This window comes from Oncorhynchus mykiss, chromosome 1 (assembly GCF_057628025.1).
Source record: "Oncorhynchus mykiss isolate SJ-2025 chromosome 1, ASM5762802v1, whole genome shotgun sequence".
Lineage (NCBI taxonomy): Eukaryota > Metazoa > Chordata > Actinopteri > Salmoniformes > Salmonidae > Oncorhynchus > Oncorhynchus mykiss.
Window position 1 is genome coordinate 57537911 of NC_143022.1, and position 21935 is coordinate 57559845.

The 21935-nt window shown below is 46.5% G+C and overlaps 1 protein-coding gene across 1 annotated transcript in view; it reads left to right on the forward strand.

Annotated features, from left to right (window-relative positions):
- Nucleotides 1-21935, forward strand: part of LOC110532459 (pleckstrin homology domain-containing family A member 5) — a 109728-nt gene that overhangs the window by 45041 nt on the left and 42752 nt on the right. Inside the window, 3 exon segments of the mRNA XM_090184439.1 lie at nucleotides 11791-11863; nucleotides 16832-16932; nucleotides 18416-18531. Coding sequence (XP_090040565.1) covers nucleotides 11791-11863; nucleotides 16832-16932; nucleotides 18416-18531 — 290 coding nt within the window.

A 21935-nucleotide genomic window follows, 5' to 3' on the forward strand; every position in this document is an offset into this window, starting at 1 on the left:
TTCCTGGCAGGTGTATTAAATCGAGCACGCAACCATGCAATCTCCACAAAGAAACATTGGCAGTAGAATGGCCTAACTGAAGAGCTCAGTGACTTTCAACGTTGCACCATCATAGGATGCCACCTTTCCAACAAGTCAGTTCGTAAAATTTCTGCCCTGCTAGAGCTGCCCCGGTCAACTGTAAGTGTTGTTATTGTGAAGTGGAAACTTCTAGGAGCAACAATGGCTTAGCCATGAAGTGACAGGCCACAGAAGCTCACAGAACGGGACCGCCAAGTGCTGAAGTGCGTAGGGCGTTAAAAATCATCTGTCCTCGGTTACAACACTCACTACCGTCCGTGTTCCAAACTGCCTCTGGAAGCAATGGGTTTCTATGGCCCAGCAACAGCACACAAGCCTAAGATCACCATGCCCAATTCCAAGTGTCGGCTGGAGTGGTGTAAAGCTCGCTGCCATAAGACTCTGGAGCAGTGGAAACACGTTTTCTGGAGTGATCGTCCACAGTCCAACGGACGAAACTGGGTTTAGCTGATTCCAGGTGAACGCTACCTGCCCCAAAGTATAGTGCCAACTGTAAAGTTTGGTGGAGGAGGAATAATGGTCTGTGCAGGGATTTAGTTTTTTTTTACCCAATTTTCTCCCTAGTTTCGTGATATCCAATTGGTAGTTAGTCTTGTCCCATCGCTGAAACTCCCGTACGCACTCGTGAGAGGCGAAGGTCAAGACCCATGCGTCCCCAAAACACGACCCTGCCAAGCCGCACTGCTTCTTTACACACTGCTCGCTTAACCCGGAAGCCAGCCACACCAACGTGTTGGAGGAAACACCATACAACTGGCGACCGTGTCAGCGTGCATGCTCCCGGCCTGCCACATGAGTCGCTAGAGCGCGATGGGGCAACACAACCCAGCATCGAACCCGGATCTGTAGTGACGCCTCAAGCAGTGCATTGCCTTAGACCGCTGCTCCACTCGGGAGGACCTATGAAGGGAAATCTTAATACTACAGCATACAATGACATTCTAGACTATTCTGTACTTCCAACTTTGTGGCAACAGTTTGGGGAAGGCCCTTTACGGTTTCAGCATGACAATGCCCCCATGCACAAAGTGAGGTCCATACAGAAATGGTTTGTCGAGATCGTTATGGAATAACTTGACTGGCCTGCACAGAACCCTGACCTCCACCCCATCGAACATCTTTGGTATGAATTAATACGCTGACTGCGAGCCAGGCCTAATCGCACAACATCAGTGGCCGATCTCACTAATGCTCTTGTGGTTGAATGGAAACAAGTCCCCGCAGCAATGTTCCAACATCTAGTGGAAAGCCTTCCCAGAAGGGTGGAGGCTGTTATTGCAGCAAATGGGAGACCAACTCCATATTAATTCCCGTGATTTTGGAATGAGATGTTCGTTGAGCAGGTGTCCACATACTTTTGGTCATGTAGTGTACCTCAAATCTTCACTCTACAGCACAAAATATACACTATTTTCAAGTTCTCTCCTATTGTGCCATTCTCTTCTATGAATAATATAGAGGGGCTTACGTTCCCTCACTGTGCTGTCAGAGTTTGATCAACAGTCTTAAGACGGGCAGCACAGGATCTTGTACAGCCTCTAGCCTTTCTGCTCTGCTCTGCCAGTCAAAGTGTGTGTGTGTGTGTGTGTGTGTGTGTGTGTGTGTGTGTGTGTGTCAGTCAAACAAGCAATGCAAAGCAGTATTTAAATAGCAGTTTCCTTAATCACAGTTCCATGGTTACATACACCAAGGCCTGTACTCATAAAGCGTCTCAGAGTAGGAGTGCTGATCTAGAATGAGGTTCACCCTGCCCATTTCATTGTGTTCATTATCATTCAAAAAGCATAACTGCAAGTTTGTTAATGTTTTTTCTTCAAGGGGACTTCATTCGGGGTGATTGTAGTAGTTCAAGTTCAGAGGGAGAGAGGTGGATTTACACTTCTCTTCTGGTTCCATTTATTCAAACATGCAATCTATTGAAGTTCTGTTCTCCGCTGGAAAGGGCTGCAGTATTACTTCAATTGATTCAGGCTGAGCACCACATGATGTCACACTGATTCATTGTGAAGGCCTAATATGTGTCCCAAATGGTACCCTATTCCCTACATAGTGTAATACTTTTGGCCAGAGCCCGGGCCTATAGGGCTCTGGTCTAAAGTAGTGCACTATGTAGGGAATAGGGAGCCATTTGAGACGCAACCCTCAATTTTCTCTTCCCGCCCAGCCCAACCTCTATTATTAGCCGTGTGTGTGATCTATCTGACAAACATGACGGTTTGAGAATGGAATGGTACCTCATTCATGAACGCAAAGCACAGACATGACATTCAGGAATAGAATCATAAGAGAGCTGGGTTGGTGGTGGATTCTGTTATTGGAACAAAGGCATTTCAATATATCTCAATCCTGCCATAGAAAAAAAATACCACATGTTCAAATGCATATACCACCCGGGAATGTTTGTATTTGTCTGATCTGCAAATGTACTAGGAGCATATGTCTATGTATTGTAGTGTAATGCCACCAGAACCAGCCAACCACACACCAGGCAAGTTTACAGATGGATAAACATTGGTGGCCTGAGGATTTTCCACTAAATGGTAATGAGAGTGAGTTAAAATCACTCGGGGTCTGTGCTGGTTACAGAATCGAGTCTTAGATTGTAGTTCTGGAATCCTAGATTAATTTAAGGAGTTTAGAGTTTAAACAAGAAGGAGAACATCACTTAGTTTTCCAATAAAGAGTTCCGAACCGAGGCAGTTGTTGCCCTCTCTTTCAACCCCTTACCTCACCCCCTCCTGTTACAAACAGTAGCCTGAAGTGCCCTTTGAACACAGCATCCAGTGATACCGGAGAATTACTGCAGTGGAGTGGCTTTATTATTCAAGTTTATTATTTATTTTATTTCACCTTTATTTAACCAGGTAAGCTAGTTGAGAACAAGTTCTCATTTACAACTGCGACCTGGCCAAGATAAAGCAAAGCAGTGCGACTGTCACGACTTCCGCCGAAGTTGGCTCTCCTGCCTGTTCGGGCGGTGCTCGGCGGTCGTCGTCACCGTCCTACTAGCCACCATCGATCCCTTTTTCGTTTGTCTGTTGGTTTTGTCTTTATTAGTTTCACCTGTGTGTATTTTAGTTTATTGACGTCCTTATATGTAGTAGGTTGTCCCGCCCTTGTTTCGTGCGGGATTGTTTTGGTTTCATGTGTTTTCGTGAATACGTATCGTGTTATTTGCTCCGATACATTTAATCCTGTGTTGGATTATTTCACCCTGTATTTTGGGTTGACCGTGTTTGGTTCCGGAGAATAAACATTCGACTCTCTGCACCTGCTCTCTGCGCCTGATTCCACCCACCTTGTTAATACGTGACAGAATCCCGCACCACCAATGGAATCAGCAGGAGCAGCCGCGTCTCCTCTCCCATCGATGGAAGAGAGAGTCCTCCACCACACCAGCGTGCTCCATCGGATTGGTTCTGCCATGGACCAAATGATGGAGAGGATGGATCGATGGGAGAGGAGTGGTCTTCCCACATCATCGCTAGCACCCCCTTCTCCAGCACCTCCTGTTCCTGCGACCACATCTGGCTCCGGGGCTCTGCGGTTGACACTCCCACGGGAGTATGACGGAACGGCGGCTGGGTGCCAGGGTTTCCTCCTTCAACTGGAGCTATACCTGGCTACCGTGCGTCCTGCTCCCTCTGGAGAGGAGAGCGTGAGCGCCCTCGTCTCCTGCTTGACTGGGCGAGCCCTCGAGTGGGCCAACGCAGTATGGAATGGTCCGGACTCGGCAAGGGATAATTACCCAGAGTTCACCCGCCGATTCCGAGCTGTTTTTGACCATCCACCAGAGGGTCGGGCGGCGGGTGAACGGCTGTTCCACCTGCGGCAGGAGACGAGGAGCGCACAGGACTTTGCTCTGGAGTTCAGGACCTTGGCCGCAGGAGCAGGATGGAACGACAGGGCCTTGGTCGACCATTTCAGATGCAGTCTCAGGGAGGACGTCCGCAGGGAGCTGGCATGTCGGGACACCACCTGCACACTGGATGAGCTCATTGACTTGGCTATCCGTCTCGACAATCTGCTGGCTGCCCGCGGGCGTTCGGATCAGGCCCTGTCGTTTCCACTTCCCAGCCCTCCTGCCCCTATCCCTATGGAATTAGGAGGGGCAGCTTCGAGGGAGACCGGAGGAGGAGTGTCCTCCTGCACCAGTTGTGGTCGACGAGGGCACACGTCAGACCGGTGCTGGAGGAACTCGTCTGGGAGTCGGGAGGGCAGGCGGAGCACTGCTCGATCACCCCAGGTGAGTAAGCACCAGACTCACCCAGAGCCTCCTGTCGGTCATGTGTATGTTTTGACTTCTTTCCCTGGGTTTTTTCCCTCTCTACAGCATAAGGCGCTAGTCGATTCAGGCGCAGCTGGGAATTTCATGGATCGTGGGCTTGCGTTAAGGCTAGGGATTCCCCTGGTGTCGGTAGACCAACCTTTCCCCGTGCACTCCTTAGATAGCCGACCATTAGGGTCAGGAGTGATTAGGGAGGCTACGGTGCCACTGGACATGGTAACGCAGGGGGATCATAGGGAGCAGATTAGTCTGTTCCTTATAGATTCACCTGCGTTTCCGGTGGTGTTGGGGGTTCCCTGGTTAGCTCAACACAACCCGGTGATTTCCTGGCGACAGGGGGCTCTTAAGGGGTGGTCAGAGGAGTGTTCAGGTAGGTGTAGAGGAGTTGCCGTTGGTGCGACTACGGTGGAGAGTCCAGACCAAGTTTCCACCGTGTGTATTCCCTCTGAATATGCCGATTTGGCTATCGCCTTCAGTAAAAGGAAGGCGACCCAATTACCACCTCATCGTCGAGAGGACTGCGTGATAAACCTTCTGGAGAACGCTGCACTTCCTAGGAGTCACGTGTATCCATTGTCCCAGGAGGAGACGGTAGCGATGGAAACATACGTTGCTGAATCGCTGAGACAGGGGTACATTCGGCCCTCCGCATCACCCGTCTCCTCAAGCTTCTTTTTTGTGAAGAAGAAGGATGGAGGTCTGCGTCCGTGCATTGATTATAGAGGTCTAAATTCCATCACAGTGGGGTTTAGTTACCCACTACCTCTCATCGCTACGGCGGTGGAATCATTTCACGGGGCGCGCTTCTTCACAAAACTGGACCTGAGGAGCGCGTATAATCTGGTGCGTATCCGGGGAGGAGATGAGTGGAAAACTGCATTTAGTACTACATCTGGTCATTATGAGTACCGCGTCATGCCATACGGGTTGAAGAATGCTCCAGCCGTCTTCCAATCCTTCGTAGACGAGATTCTCCGAGACCTGCTCGGGCAGGGAGTGGTAGTGTACATCGATGACATCTTGATCTATTCTGCCACACGCGCGGCGCATGTGTCTCTGGTGCGTACGGTACTTGGGCGACTGCTGGAGCATGACCTGTATTGCAAGGCGGAGAAATGTGAGTTTTTCAAACAGTCCGTTTCCTTCCTGGGATATCGTATTTCCACCTCTGGGGTGGTGATGGAGGATGACCGCGTTACTGCCGTGCGTAATTGGCCGACTCCGACCACGGTGAAAGAGGTGCAGCGGTTTTTAGGGTTTGCCAATTACTACCGGAGGTTTATCCAGGGTTTTGGTCAGGTAGCTGCTCCCATCACCTCGCTGCTGAAGGGAGGACCGGTGCGCTTGCGCTGGTCAGCAGAGGCGGGCAGAGCATTCACTCGTTTGAAGGAGCTGTTCACCAATGCGCCCGTGTTGGCGCATCCGGACCCCTCTTTAGCGTTCATAGTGGAGGTGGATACGTCCGAGGCTGGGGTCGGAGCCGTGCTGTCCCAACGCTCGGGCGTGCCACCCAAACTTCGCCCTTGTGCTTTCTTTTCGAGCAAGCTCAGCCCAGCGGAGCGAAACTATGATGTGGGGGACCGGGAGTTGTTAGCTGTAGTCGAGGCTCTGAAGGTGTGGAGACATTGGCTTGAGGGGGCTAAACACCCCTTTCTCATCTGGACTGACCATCGTAATCTCGAGTATATCCGGGCAGCGAAGAGACTGAATCCACGTCAGGCTAGATGGGCCATGTTTTTTACCAGGTTCCGGTTTACCCTCTCATACCGGCCCGGCTCCCAAAACACCAAGGCCGACGCGCTGTCCCGCCTCTATGATACCGAGGAGCGGCCCGTTGAGCCAACTCCCATCATTTCACCGTCATGTCTCGTGGCACCGGTGGTATGGGAGGTGGACGCGGAGATAGAGGAGGCCTCACGGTCAGAGCCGGCCCCCCCCAACTGTCCAGTAGGAACCCAGTACGTACCGAGGGGGGTCCGGGACAAGCTGATTTGGTGGGCTCATACTCTCCCCTCCTCGGGTCATCCTGGCATCGAGAGGACAGTGCGGAGTCTGAGAGTGAGATACTGGTGGCCCACGCTAGCTAAAGACGTGAGATTTTATGTCTCCTCCTGCTCCGTGTGTGCTCAGAGCAAGGCTCCTCGGCACCTGCCTAGAGGGAAATTACAACCCCTCCCCGTTCCACAACGGCCGTGGACACACTTATCGGTGGACTTTCTGACCGACCTTCCCCCGTCCCAGGGAAGTACTACGATCCTGGTCGTTGTGGATCGGTTTTCTAAGTCCTGTCGTCTCATCCCGTTGCCCGGTCTCCCTACGGCCCTGCAGACTGCTGAGGCCTTGTTTACCCATGTCTTCCGGCACTATGGGGTGCCTGAGGACATCGTTTCTGATCGGGGTCCCCAATTCACGTCCAGAGTATGGAGGGCGTTTATGGAGAGACTGGGGGTCTCGGTCAGCTTAACCTCAGGTTTTCACCCCGAGAGTAATGGGCAGGTGGAGCGCGTAAACCAAGAGGTGGGCAGGTTTCTGCGGTCCTATTGCCGGGACCGGCATGGTGAGTGGGCAAGGTATGTTCCCTGGGCTGAACTAGCTCAGAACTCCCTACGCCACTCCTCAACTAACTTGTCTCCTTTTGAGTGTGTGTTAGGTTACCAGCCGGTCCTGGCCCCATGGCATCAGAGTCAGACCGAGGCTCCTGCGGTGGAGGAATGGGTACAGCGCTCCAAGGACACATGGAAAGCCGTTCAGGACTCACTACGGTTAGCGGGCGAACGGCAGAAGAGGAGCGCTGACCAGCACCGCAGTGAGGCCCCCGTATTTGCACCGGGGGACAGGGTCTGGCTCTCGACCCGGAACCTGCCCCTCCGCCTGCCCTGTCGGAAGCTGGGGCCGCAGTGTGTGGGGCCGTTCAAAGTCCTGAGGAGAATAAACGAGGTGTGTTACAGGTTACAACTTCCTAGGTATTACCGTATTAACCCCTCGTTTCATGTGTCTCTCCTCAGGCCGGTGGTGGCTGGTCCCCTGCAAGAAGGTGAGGTGCCTGAGGTCCCTCCGCCCCCCCTGGACATCGAGGGGTCCCCGGCGTACACAGTTCGGGGCATTCTGGATTCGAGACGCCGGGTGGGGGGCCTACAGTACCTCGTGGACTGGGAGGGGTACGGTTCGGAGGAGAGATGCTGGGTTCCGGTGAGGGACATTTTGGACCCTTCTCTCCTGAGAGATTTCCACCGCCTCCACCCGGATCGCCCAGCACCTCGTCCTCCGGGTCGTCCTCGAGGACGGTGGCGGCGCGCTGCGGGGGCCGCGCGTCAGGGGGGGGGTACTGTCACGACTTCCGCCGAAGTTGGCTCTCCTGCCTGTTCGGGCGGTGCTCGGCGGTCGTCGTCACCGTCCTACTAGCCACCATCGATCCCTTTTTCGTTTGTCTGTTGGTTTTGTCTTATTAGTTTCACCTGTGTGTATTTTAGTTTATTGACGTCCTTATATGTAGTAGGTTGTCCCGCCCTTGTTTCGTGCGGGATTGTTTTGGTTTCATGTGTTTTCGTGAATACGTATCGTGTTATTTGCTCCGATACATTTAATCCTGTGTTGGATTATTTCACCCTGTATTTTGGGTTGACCGTGTTTGGTTCCGGAGAATAAACATTTGACTCTCTGCACCTGCTCTCTGCGCCTGATTCCACCCACCTTGTTAATACGTGACAGCGACAGAAACAACAACACAGAGTTACATGGAATAAACAAGCGTACAGTCAATAACACAATAGAAAAAAAATAGTCTATATACAGTGTGTGCAAATGGCATGAGGAGGTAAGGCAAGAAATAGGCCATAGTAGCAAAGTAATTACAATTTAGCAGATTAACACTGGAGTAATAGATGAGCAGATGATGATGAGGAGATAATGGTGTGTAAGTTTTTATTTTTATTTTTTTATTTCACCTTTATTTAACCAGGTAGGCTAGTTGAGAACAAGTTCTCATTTGCAACTGCGACCTGGCCAAGATAAAGCATAGCAGTATGAGCAGACAACACAGAGTTACACATGGAGTAAACAATTAACAAGTCAATAACACAGTAGAAAACAAAGGGGGAGTCTATATACAATGTGTGCAAAAGGCATGAGGAGGTAGGCGAATAATTACAATTTTGCAGATTAACACTGGAGTGATAAATGATCAGATGGTCATGTACAGGTAGAGATATTGGTGTGCAAAAGAGCAGAAAAGTAAATAAATGAAAACAGTATGGGGATGAGGTAGGTGAAAATGGGTGGGCTATTTACCAATAGACTATGTACAGCTGCAGCGATCGGTTAGCTGCTCAGATAGCTGATGTTTGAAGTTGGTGAGGGAAAAGTCTCCAACTTCAGCGATTTTTGCAATTCGTTCCAGTCACAGGCAGCAGAGTACTGGAACGAAAGGCGGCCAAATGAGGTGTTGGCTTTAGGGATGATCAGTGAGATACACCTGCTGGAGCGCGTGCTACGGATGGGTGTTGCCATCGTGACCAGTGAGCTGAGATAAGGCGGAGCTTTACCTAGCATGGACTTGTAGATGACCTGGAGCCAGTGGGTCTGGCGACGAATATGTAGCGAGGGCCAGCCGACTAGAGCATACAAGTCGCAGTGGTGGGTGGTATAAGGTGCTTTAGTGACAAAACGGATGGCACTGTGATAGACTGCATCCAGTTTGCTGAGTAGAGTGTTGGAAGCCATTTTGTAGATGACATCGCCGAAGTCGAGGATCGGTAGGATAGTCAGTTTTACTAGGGTAAGCTTGGCGGCGTGAGTGAAGGATGCTTTGTTGCGGAATAGAAAGCCGACTCTTGATTTGATTTTCGATTGGAGATGTTTGATATGAGTCTGGAAGGAGAGTTTGCAGTCTAGCCAGACACCTAGGTACTTATAGATGTCCACATATTCTAGGTCGGAACCATCCAGGGTGGTGATGCTAGGCGGGCATGCGGGTGCAGGCAGCGATCGGTTGAAAAGCATGCATTTGGTTTTACTAGCGTTTAAGAGCAGTCGGAGGCCACGGAAGGAGTGTTGTATGGCATTTTTTTTTTTTTTTTTTTTTTATTTTACCTTTATTTAACCAGGCAAGTCAGTTAAGAACAAATTCTTATTTTCAATGACGGCCTGGGAACAGTGGGTTAACTGCCTGTTCAGGGGCAGAACGACAGATTTGTACCTTGTCAGCTCGGGGGTTTGAACTCGCAACCTTCCGGTTACTAGTCCAACGCTCTAACCACTAGGCTACGCTGCCGCATTGAAGCTTGTTTGGAGGTTAAATAGCACAGTGTCCAATGACGGGCCGAAAGTATATAGAATGGTGTCGTCTGCGTAGAGGTGGATCAGGGAATCGCCCGCAGCAAGAGCAACATCATTGATGTATACAGAGAAAAGAGTCGGCCCGAGAATTGAACCCTGTGGCACCCCCATAGAGACTGCCAGAGGACCGGACAGCATGCCCTCCGATTTGACACACTGAACTCTGTCTGCAAAGTAATTGGTGAACCAGGCAAGGCAGTCATCCGAAAAACCGAGGCTACTGAGTCTGCCGATAAGAATATGGTGATTGACAGAGTCGAAAGCCTTGGCAAGGTCGATGAAGACGGCTGCACAGTACTGTCTTTTATCGATGGCGGTTATGATATCGTTTAGTACCTTGAGTGTGGCTGAGGTGCACCCGTGACCGGCTCGGAAACCAGATTGCACAGCGGAGAAGGTACAGTGGGATTCGAGATGGTCAGAGACCTGTTTGTTGACTTGGCTTTCGAAGACCTTAGATAGGCAGGGCAGGATGGATATAGGTCTGTAACAGTTTGGGTCCAGGGTGTCTCCCCCTTTGAAGAGGGGGATGACTGCGGCAGCTTTCCAATCCTTGGGGATCTCAGACGATATGAAAGAGAGGTTGAACAGGCTGGTAATAGGGGTTGCGACAATGGTGGCGGATAGTTTCAGAAATAGAGGGTCCAGATTGTCAAGCCCAGCTGATTTGTACGGGTAGTAGTGATACTGGTGTGGAAAAGAGCAGCAAAGTAAATAAAAACAATATGGGGATGAGGTAGGTAGATTGGGTGGGCTATTTACAGATGTACAGCTGCAGCGATCGGTTAGCTGCTCAGATAGCTGTTGTTTAAAGTTAGTGAGGGAAATGTAAGTCTCCAGCTTCAGCGATTTTTGCAATTCGTTCCAGTCACTGGCAGCAGAGAACTGTATGGAGAGGCGGCTAAAGGAGGTGTTGGCTTTGGGGATGACCAGTGAGATATACCTGCTGGAGCGCGTGCTACAGGTGGGTGTTGTTATCGTGACCAGTGAGCTGAGATAAGGCAGAGCTTTACCTACCATAGACTTGTAGATGACCTGGAGACAGACGGTCTGGCGACGAATTTGCAGCGAGGGCCAGCTGACTAGAGCATACAGGTCGCAGTGGTGGGTGGTATAAGGCACTATGGTAACAAAATGGATGGCACTGTGATAGACTAAATCCAATTTGCTGAGTAGAGTATTGCAAGCTATTTTGTAGATGACATCGCCGAAGTCGAGGATTGGTAGGATAGTCCGTTTTACTAGGGTAAGTTTGGCGGCGTGAGTGAAGGAGGCTTTGTTGCGAAATAGAAAGCCAATTCTAGATTTGATTTTGGATTGGAGATGTTTGATATGAGTCTGGAAGGAGATTTTACAGTCTAGCCAGACACCTAGGTATTTGTAGTTGTCCACTTATTCTAGGTCAGAACCGTCCAGAGTAGTGATGCTAGTCAGGCGGGCGGGTGCAGGCAGCGAACGGTTGAAAATCATGCATTTGGTTTTGCTAGTGTTTGAGAGCAGTTGGAGGCCACGGAAGGAGTGTTGTATGGTATTGAAGCTCGTTTGGAGGTTAGTTAACACAGTGTCCAAAGAAGGGCCAGAAATATACAGAATGGTGTCTGCATAGAGGTGGACCTAAATCTAACAAAGAACTCAGAACTATGTGTGTGTGACTGTGTGTACCTTTTATTTTAATACAGAACAATGACCCTGTCTTAGGGGAAGGTTGTTTACGTTTCTATCACATCTGGAGTATACAACTGACTTTCTTTAATCTTCTTTATTTAGTACCAGTAACCACATTCTACGTCTGAACAGAACACCAGATGACTGTCTGATGATCTTTATTTCTAGCTCTTAGAACGAGTGACTCAGAGGAAATACATCGTAACAATTAAGTTATTCTCTTTTTGTACTCGTTGGGTTAAATAACCAGAATCAGTAGTATTGTCTACAGAAGGTAGGATAGTTTCTCAAACCTCTCCTTGGGGTTCCAAAGCCATTACATGTATTCAACTGCTACATTATCAAGTCTTTGACTAGTTGTAGGTGAGCTGAGGAGACATAATTTGGTCTGACTGTTTCTGTGTCCCTCTGTTATGTTTCAGGACAGCACGGGGATGAAGCTATGGAAGAAGAGGTGGTTTGTGCTGTCAGATATGTGCCTGTACTACTACAGAGGTGAGTCCACTATGAAGAACACCTATATTTTTTCTAAACAGTAAGCATAAATATATCACAACAGATACTAGCCTCATCCTGGATTATATTGCCTATATCTGCAAATGTCTGGTACAGAAATGCAATTTTGATGTTCACGGTGTCTTGAATCTCTTGCTGTAACTTGTCAGAAGTAAACATTTATTGGTTTAACCAGAAAGGACTCATTGAGATTTGAAATCTATTTTTCAAGAGTGTCCTGGCCAAGATAGGCAGCACCAAGTCACTGCACAATTACAGACAGACAACATGAAAAACTACAGGTAATCTAGTAAAAAACCATAGAATTCACAAGAGTATAGCAAAATCATAAAACAGCTATTTAAAAACATTGACAAGTCAGGGAATCAGCCTCAAAATCCTTCATCAATGATTTAAAAACGGGACAAGTTCTTCCAGTTTAAAAGTACTTTATAAGGCGCTCCAAGCCGATGGCGCAGAGTACATAAAAGCCCTTTTACCAAATTCAGTTCGGACATTTGGAACAGTTAGCAGGATAAAGTCCTAGGAACGAAGTACCCACCACATTTCTGAACAATAAAAATGGCCAAATTAAATGTTAGTAAACCCAAAATTGTCACGCCCTGACCTTAGATATCTCTGTTTGACTAGGGTGGCGTGACTAGGGTGGGTACGCTAGTTTTTGTATTGTTTAGGGTTTTTTGTATGTCTAGGTGATTTGTATGTCTATGGTGTCCTGATACGGGACCCAATCAGACGCAGCTGTTTATCGTTGTCTCTGATTGGGGATCATATTTAGGTAGCCATTTCCCTTTGGTGTTTGTGGGATCTTGTCTATGTGTAGTTAGTTACCTGTCAGCACTTGTTTGTATAGCTTCACTTTGTTAGTTTGTTCTGTGTTCATTCTTTAAATAAATAAGAATGTACGCATACAACGCTGCGCCTTGGTCCGATTCTTATAACGAACGTGACAAAAATGGCTTTGTAAATAAAAGTATACCAGTGACTGAGCCTACGATTGACTAGTGAAGGCCAGCCAACCCTTGTATATAAAGTGCAGTAAGGGTAAGTGCAGTAAGGGTTTTGCAGTTTAAAATAAATCTCAATGCTCCATGGTAAAGGGTGTCAATTGATCTCAAACACTGAACGAAGCATTCATATATAAAATATCCCCAGTCTTGTAAAGGCATGAATGTAGCTGATACTAGCGTCCTTCTGTCTTCAAAAGAAAAACAGGCCTTATTCCTAAAATAAAATCCCAATTTCAGCTTCAATTTTTTTGTAAGTTGTTGAATATGCAATTTAACCATCATCAATTAAAATTCCAAGATAATTATATGAGGTTACTGTCGAAATCTCATTGCCCTGACAGGTAGTAATAGGTGAAAGGTTCAGAGGTCTATTTCTTGCTTTAGAAAACACCATTAGCTTAGTTGTCAGATTGAGGATAAGCTTCAATTGACACAAGGTATGTTGAACAGTATAAAAAGCAGTTTGCAAGTTCTGGAAAGCTTTTGTGAGAGCCACAACAATACATAACAGTATCATCAGCATAGAAGTGAAATTGTGCATTTTGCACATTTTTTGTCTAACTTATTTATATAAATAGTGAATAAGAGGGAACCAAGTACAGAGCCCTGGGGCACACCATTACAGACAGACAATTTAACAGACAGAGCCCATCAAATTGAGTGCACTGAGTTCTATCAGACAGATTGTAGCAAACCAAGCAGCTGCATGCTCCGAAAGACCTACATTTCGCTCGACAATCTCTGCCTCAGTTTAGCATGATCAAGTGCATCAAAAGCCTTAGAGTGGTCAATAAAAAGTGAGACACAGTGCTGATTTTTGTCAAGGGCTTCAGTGATATTATTTAAAACCTTCATGGCTGCTGTAATTGTGCTATGCTTCTTCCTGAAGCCCGATTGGTACATTGATAAAATCGAGTTAGTATATAAAACTATTTTAGCTGTTCACAACAAGGGTTTCAGGTATTTTCACCAGGGGTGACAGCTTTGAGATTGGCCTATAATTATTTAAACGATTTGGATCTCCCCCTTTTAAAATTGGTAGGACAAATGCTGATTTCCAGATCTTTGGAATTGCATTAAATTCGAGTTAAATTGAACAGATATGTACAGTAAGTGGTTCAACTATCAAATCAAATCAAAATAAATTATAAAGCCCTTCTTACATCAGCTGATCTCTCAAAGTGCTGTACAGAAACCCAGCCTAAACCCCTAAACAGCAAGCAATGCAGGTGAAGAATCATGGTGGCTAGGAAAGGTCAGAACCTAGAGAGGAACCAGGTTCTGAGGGGTGGTCAGTCCTCTTCTGGCTGTGCCGGGTGGAGATTAGAACAGAAAATTGCCACGATGTTGATATGTTCATAAATGACCAGCATGGTCAAATAATAATAATCACAGTAGCTGTCGAGGGTGCAACAGGTCAGCACCTCAGGAGTAAATGTCAGTTGGTTTTTCATAGCCGATCATTGGGAGTATCTCTACCGCTCCTGCTGTCTCTAGAGAGTTGAAAACAGCAGCTCTGGGACAGGTAGCACGCCGGTGAACAGGTCAGGGTTCATAGCCGCCGGCAGAACAGTTTAAATTGGAGCAGCAGCACGGCCAGGTGGACTGGGGACAGCAAGGAGTCATCGGGCCAGGTAGTCCTGAGGCATGGTCCTAGGGCTCAGGTTCCTCTTGAGAGAGAGAAAGAAGAAAAGAAAGAGAGAAAGAGAATTAGAGAGAGCATACTTAAATTCACACAGGACACCGGGTAAGACAGGAGAAATACTCCAGATATAACAGGCTGACCCTAGCCCCTCGACACATAAACTACTGAAGCATAAATACTGGAGGCGGAGACAGGAGGGGTCAGGTGATACTGTGGCCCCATCCGATTATACCCCCGGACAGGGCCAAACAGGCAGGATATAACCCCACCCACTTTGCCAAAGCACAGCCCCCACACCACCAGAGGGATATCTTCAACCACCAACTTACCATCCTGAGACAAGGCCGAGTATAGTCCAGAAATATCTCTGCCACGGCACAACCCAAGGGGGGTGCCAACCCAGACAGGAAGATCACGTCAGTGACTCAACCCACTCAAGTGACGCACCCCTCCTAGGGACAGCATGGAAGAGCACCAGTAAGCCAGTGACTCAGCCCCTGTAATAGGGTTAGAGGCAGAGAATCCCAGTGGAGAGAGGGGAACCGGCCAGGCAGAGACAGCAAGGGCAGTTCGTTGCTCCAGTGCCTTTCCGTTCACCTTCACACTCATGGGCCAGACTACACTCAATCATAGGACCTACTGAAGAGATAAGTCTTCAATAAAGACTTAAAGGTTGAGGCCAAGTCTGCGTCTCTCACATGGGTAGGCAGACCATTCCATAAAAATTGAGCTCTATAGGAGAAAGCCCTGCCTCCAGATGTTGGCTTAAAAAAATCTAGGGACAATTAGGAGGCCTGCGTCTTGTGAGATCTAGATTTAAAATCTGAGGGGGTTTAGAGACATCAGGGCCAGGGTTAGGTTGCACGTTACCTGATATTAACAACTGAAAATTAACTAGGCACCTCTGTTTAATAACCCCAGGTCGTCCCCAGGTCGTTGCTGCAAATGAGAACGTGTTCTCAGTCAACTTACCTGGTAAAATAACGGATGAATAAATAAAAAATATAAATAACCTGGTAGACAACAAGGCCTATGGCCACCTAGGGTATGACCTCCACTCTGCTGAGTGGCTTATACCAGATCTACTGTATATAACGCACGCACACACTCATGCAAGAGGTTGGGTAGAATACTTTCTAAATGTAATCCGTTAAAGTTACTAGTTACCTGTCCCAAATTGTAGTTAGTAACGTAGTCAATGCAACATGTCGAAACAAAATTGACTATGCAACACTTAGTATGTAAAACTAGATATGCAAGAAATTGTGTTGTAGGCAGAACGCATTGGAGGAGGATTCTATTGAATTGACACACACGACTCTACACAGACCGGTACTCTACACAGACCGGTGCTGGCATAACCATTCAGTTGCAGTAGGCCTATATGCAAATAGACCATTGCCATATATGGATCTGAGCCAGAGAGGTCAATTGTTTTAGTCTTAAGGGTGCCATTGCTAGCTTGGGGGCAGCAGTGAGTGGTAGAGTAAGAGAGAAACGGAAACAGTTTTATTACAAACCAGTGATTCCACAGGAAAATGGTAAGTGTTACATCAAACACACAGAGCCCTTTGAACAGCAGGTATAGCTTACATATAGTATGGCTGCATCTGAAATGGCACCTTATATTGTGAAATTTGGGATGCAGCCATAGTCTAGGTCAGGGATGGGCATCTCCAGTTCTCCGGGGCCGGATTGGTCTCATACTCTTCCCCCAGTTAGTGTGAAATCTCATTTACTGCACTTTACTGCCTTATGGAGGGAGGGAGAGTGAGAGAGAGGCTGGGAGGGAGAGAAGGATGGAGAACAAAACAGGCTGGAGGACACCGATCGATCCTGGAGCCAGGCCTCCCAGTCAGAGCCCCAGGACAAACGGTTTCCATCCACTTCCTACTACAGAGAGCACACACACACGGTTCGCAGTACACGCACGCGCACACACACACAGGAACACGCACTTGTACGCCCACACATGCACGCGAGCACAAACACACACACACTCTTCCACCCAGTATGGTCTCTCAGCTGGATGTAATACGGCTTAGCGAAAGGTTATCTCTCTGCTGGAGTTTAATCAATGGATATATGCTAATCTCTTTCTCTGCCTGTCATTTAAATCACTAGGTAACCTCCTTAATATGATTTTATATAATTATCCCGGTGAGGAAGAGTGATTTGTTTCACAGCAGCAATTACTGCATAGACAAACTTCTGAAGAAGATAAAATAAGGATCTACTCTACAGATTAAATACAACTCATCTTTGTTTCCTGTTTGTTTTTGTTTCCTTCAGATGAGAAAGAGGAGGGTATCCTCGGCAGCATCCTCCTGCCTAGCTTTCATATATCTATGCTGTCTGTCGACGACCACATCAACAGGAAATATGTCTTCAAGGTCAGTACTTGTTTTCATTATTTTGTCATTTTGTCGTTTGGCTACAGTGGTTGATTCTTTTTATTTGGTGTCTGAGATTCCCGAGTTAAGGGGAAACGAGTGAGAGATTCATTAGGAGGTGAAAAATTCAAGTTTGTTTGATATATAAAAAAAATAAATGTAAGAACAAGAAGAAAAGAGTGAGTTTAGTCAAGGATTAAGAGGGAAGAGAAAATGCAGTTTTTTTTCTGGTGTGTGCTACCACTACTTTAAGCATTGTTAGTAAGCTAAGAGTTTAGTCTTGGTCAAAGAGAGGAAAAATAAGGCTGTTTTATCTGCTGCTACTGCTATAGAGTATTGGTAGTAAGCAGCAGGAACCGCATTCAGCTCTAGAGCCTGCGAGACCAGTGGCAGCCAGTCCTATTTAATTTTATGGCATCTCTCTCGGTGCTGTGGCTTTCTCTCTGGTCGGGTTCCTTTCCAAAGCCACAGAGAGAGACGAGGGTTCGGCTCAGCCCTGCCAAACAGCACAGCCACACAGACGCCCACGAGTCTTCCCAAGGTCTCTCTAACCAACCACACATACTCAGTTTCCATATCCTCAGAGAGAGGAGGGAGGGAGGGAGACAGATCATGGAGGAAGGGAAATGAAGGGGGAGGAGGAATAAAACAGAGCTGTGCATGACCCCTGTAGATCTTAGGAATAATAATAATAGCAATATTTTACATAACTCAAAGGAAATGGATTGACGTTAACTCAACATTATGCCAATCATTTTAAACTCTCCATATTCCTGTCTCTTGTGGCAAACATGGCAGTTTCATAAGCCTCACTGACTGTTCATTCCTCACTGACTGTTGTTACAAATACCTTTTTGGATGACACAGGAATGGCTGCTTTAGTCTTCAATCCCTGGTAAACAGAATATTGGTATTACTCAATGTGTTCTTGTCTGTCTTTCTCTCATTTGCTGTCTCCTTCTTCCATGTACACACTAACAATGCCTTTGTTTGTCTACTGCGAGCGGGTCTTGAGTGAGGAGAATCAGCAGCCTGTTTACCAGTCCAAGTGTTGCATGGTAAGTCCTGAGTCCTGATTCCGTAATGTAGTAGTTTTCAAATCTGATGAGTCATGGGTTTAGATGGGTTTGTCCTGGTGGTGTGGATTTTATTATGTCAGGATATAATTATGTCAGGATGATATTATGTCCTAAAATATACTTTCTATGTGTCCTAAAAACCCATTCACACCAGTAGGAAGAATTTAACTAGTCAATGATTCTGTCATAACAAATTAACTGAGATTGGTTATGTCCATCATTGATAAGAGAAGATGCTGCTGTAGCAAACTATTTTGACTGACTGTTCACACATACAGTGTTGGCTTTAGAACTTAAATAAAACCAGAGTAAAAGAGACCACATCCCAGTTGACTCAACTAACCCGCTTCTTGCCCTTTCTCTCTTCTCTTCCAGGTCTCTTTTCTTCGACTCTGATCTGGCAGGCGACACATCCCAACATGCGAACGTACTACTTTTGCACAGACGCAGCCAAAGACATGGAGTCATGGATGAAGGTGATGACAGACGCTGCGCTGGTGCACTCAGAGCCTATCAAGAGGTTTGTACTCAATCAATCAATAAGTGACACTTCGTTTCCTATTCAGTTGAGTTGACTAGTCAGTACCGAGTAGTAACACAACAGAGACCCTATTTCCCATTCAGTCGAGCTGTGAGGCTCAGTCTATACTGGACAATTGTCTTAGTCAATTTAGCTACTGAACTTGGAGGAATAGTTGAATTGGATCTCAGACAGTGTTTGAACGGTGGTAACCTCCTAAATAGAAATATTAAGGAGGTGTGTGTGGTGTGTGTGTGGTGTGTGCGTGCGTGCGTGCGTGCGTGCATGCGAGAGAGTGATAAAGGCGTCATGTGAAGGGATTATGGAGATTTCGAGTGAAAAAACAGTCACTTGCGAACCTTCCTCAACAACGCTTCCTCCTCTCTACACGGCAGAACAGTGTGTGTGTGTGTGTCATCTACCTGGCAGTATGAAGAGGAGGCCTAAACGGTGAAGTGATTTTTAATTAAATGAAGTGATGTGATGGTGTCTCTGGCTGCAGTCCTCCGGGAGATACGATAGCTAATTGAGCAGGTGACACCAGAACAACTCTGCTGCCAAATCAAAATAAAACTAAATAAAATAGTTTTGGTCGCATACACATATTTTGCAGATGTTATCGCGGGTGTAGCGAAATGCTTATGTTCCTACCTCCAACAGTGCAGCAATTCTTAACAATACACTCAAATCCCAAAAATATAAAGAAGGAATGAAGGAATATAGAAATATTAGAACGATCAATGTCAGAGTCCGGAATATACAATGCATTCGGAAAGTATTCAGACCTCATAACTTTTTCCACATCTTGTTACGTTACAGCCTTATTCTAAAATGTATTAATTCGTTTTTTCTCATTAATCTACACACAATTTTAGCAAATGTATTACTAATAAAAAACAGAAATACCTTATTTACATAAGTATTCAGAACTTTTGCTTTGAGACTCAAAATTGAGCTCAGGTGCGTCCTGTTTCCACATCCTTTAGATGTTTCTACAAGTCCAGCTGTGGTAAATTCAATTGATTGGACATGATTTGGAAAGGTACAAACCTGTCTATATAAGCTCACACAGCTGACAGTGCATGTCAGAGCAAAAACCAAGCCATCAGGTTATACAGCTGCACATCGAGAGCATGGTTGCATCACTGCCTAGTATGGCAACCACTCGGCCTTCGACCGCAAGGCACTGCAGAGGGTAGTGCGTACGGCCCAGTACATCACTGGGGCCAAGCTTCCCGCTATCCAGAACCTCTATACCAGGAGGTGTCAGAGGAAGGCCCTAAAAATTGCCAAAGACTCCAGCCACCCTAGTCATAGACTGTTCTCTCTGCTGCCACACGGAAATCGGTACTGGAGCACCAAGTCTAGATCCAAGAGGCTTCTTAACAGCTTCTACCCCCAAGACATAGTCACAGTCATAGTCACTTTATTAACTCTACCTACATGTACATATTACCTCAATTACCTCAACTAACTGGTGCCCCCGCACATTGACTCTGTACCGGTTCCCCCTGTATATAGCCTCACTATTGTTATTTTACTACTGCTGTTTAATTATTTTTTACATTTATTTTAAATTTGTACTTATCTTTTTTTTTTAACAAAATACTTATTTTTCTTAACTTGGTTGTTGGTTAACGGCTTAAGTAATAATTTCACTGTAAGGTGAAACCTGTTGTATTTGGCGCATGTGACAAATAGCATTTGATTTGATTTGGGGTACCCAAAAACGTCTACAGCGTTGAAGGTCCCCAAGAACACAGTGGCCTCCATCTTTCTTAAAAGGAAGAAGTTTGGAAACACCAAGACTCTTCCTTGAGCTGGCCTTCCGGGCCAAACTGAGAAATCAGGGGGAGAAGGGCCTTGGTCAAGGAGGTGACCAAGAGCCACTCTGACAGAGCTCCAAAGTCATTCTGTTGAGATGGGAGAACCTTCCAGAAGGACAACCATCTCTGCAGCACTCCACCAATCAGGCCTTTATGGTAGAGTTGCCAGACGGATGCCACTCCTCACTAAAAGGCACATGACAGCCTGCTTGGAGTTTTCCAAAAGGCACCTAAAGACTCTCAGACCATGAGAAACAAAATTCTGTGGCCTGATGAAACCAAACTATTTGGCCTAAATGACAAGGGTCACGTCTGGAGGAAACCTGGAGCCATCACTACGGTGAGTTATGGCTTTGGCAGCATCATACTTAGAGGATGTTTTTCAGTGGCAAGGACAGGGAGACTAGTCAGGATCGAGGGAAAGATGAATGAAGCAAAGTACAGAGAGATCCTTGATGAAAACCTGCTCCAGAGCGCTTAGGACCTCAGACTGGGTCAAAGGTTCACCTTCCAGCAGAACAACGACCTTAAGCACACAGCCAAGGCAAAGCAGGAGTGGCTTCGAGACAAGTCTCTGAATGTCCTTGAGTGGCCCAGCCAGAGCCCGGACTTGAACACAATCGTACATCTCTGGAGAGACTTGAAAATTGCTGTGCAGTGACACTTCCCATCCAACCTGACAGAGCTTGAAAGGATCTGCAGAAAAAATGGGAGAAACTCCCCAAGTACAGATGTGCCAAGCTTTCAGCGTCATACCCCAGAAGACTCAAGGCTGTAATCTCTGCCAATGTTGCCTCAACAAAGTACTGAATAAAAGGTCTGAATACTTATGTAAAAGTTATATTTAAAAATGTTAAACCTGATTTTGCATTGTCATTATTGGGTATTGTGTGTAGATTGATGAGATTATTTTTTTTAAATGGGTCAGAATAATTTCCAAATGCACTAAATATATACGGTACCAGTAAAAAGTTTGGAAACACCTAGTCATTCAATTATTTTTCTATATTTTTACTATTTTCTACATTGTAGAATAATAGTGAAGACATCAAAACTATGTAATAACACATATGGAATCATTTAGTACCCAAAAAAGTGTTAAACAAATCAAAAAATATATTTTACATGTTAGATTCTTCAAAGTAGACTCCCTTTGCCTTAATAACGGCTTTGCACACTCTTGACATTCTCTCATCCAGCTTCATGAGGAATGCTTTTCCAACAGTCTTGAAGGAGTTTCCACATATGCTGAGCACTTGTTGGCTGCTTTTCCTTCACTCTGCTGTAGAACTCATCCCAAACCATCTCAATTGGGTTGAGGTCGGGTGATTGTGGAGGCCACAGCCTGAAGGTGTTTTGGGTCATTGGCCTGTTGAAAAACAAATGATAGTCCCACTAAGCACAAACTGTATGGGATGGCGTATCGCTGCAGACTGCTGTGGTAGCCATGCTGGTTAAGTGTGCCTTGAATTCTAAATAAATCACTGATAGTGTCACCAGGAAAGCACCCCCACACCATCACACCTCCTCTTTCATGCTTCATGGTGAGAATCACACATGCAGAGATAATCCGTTCAC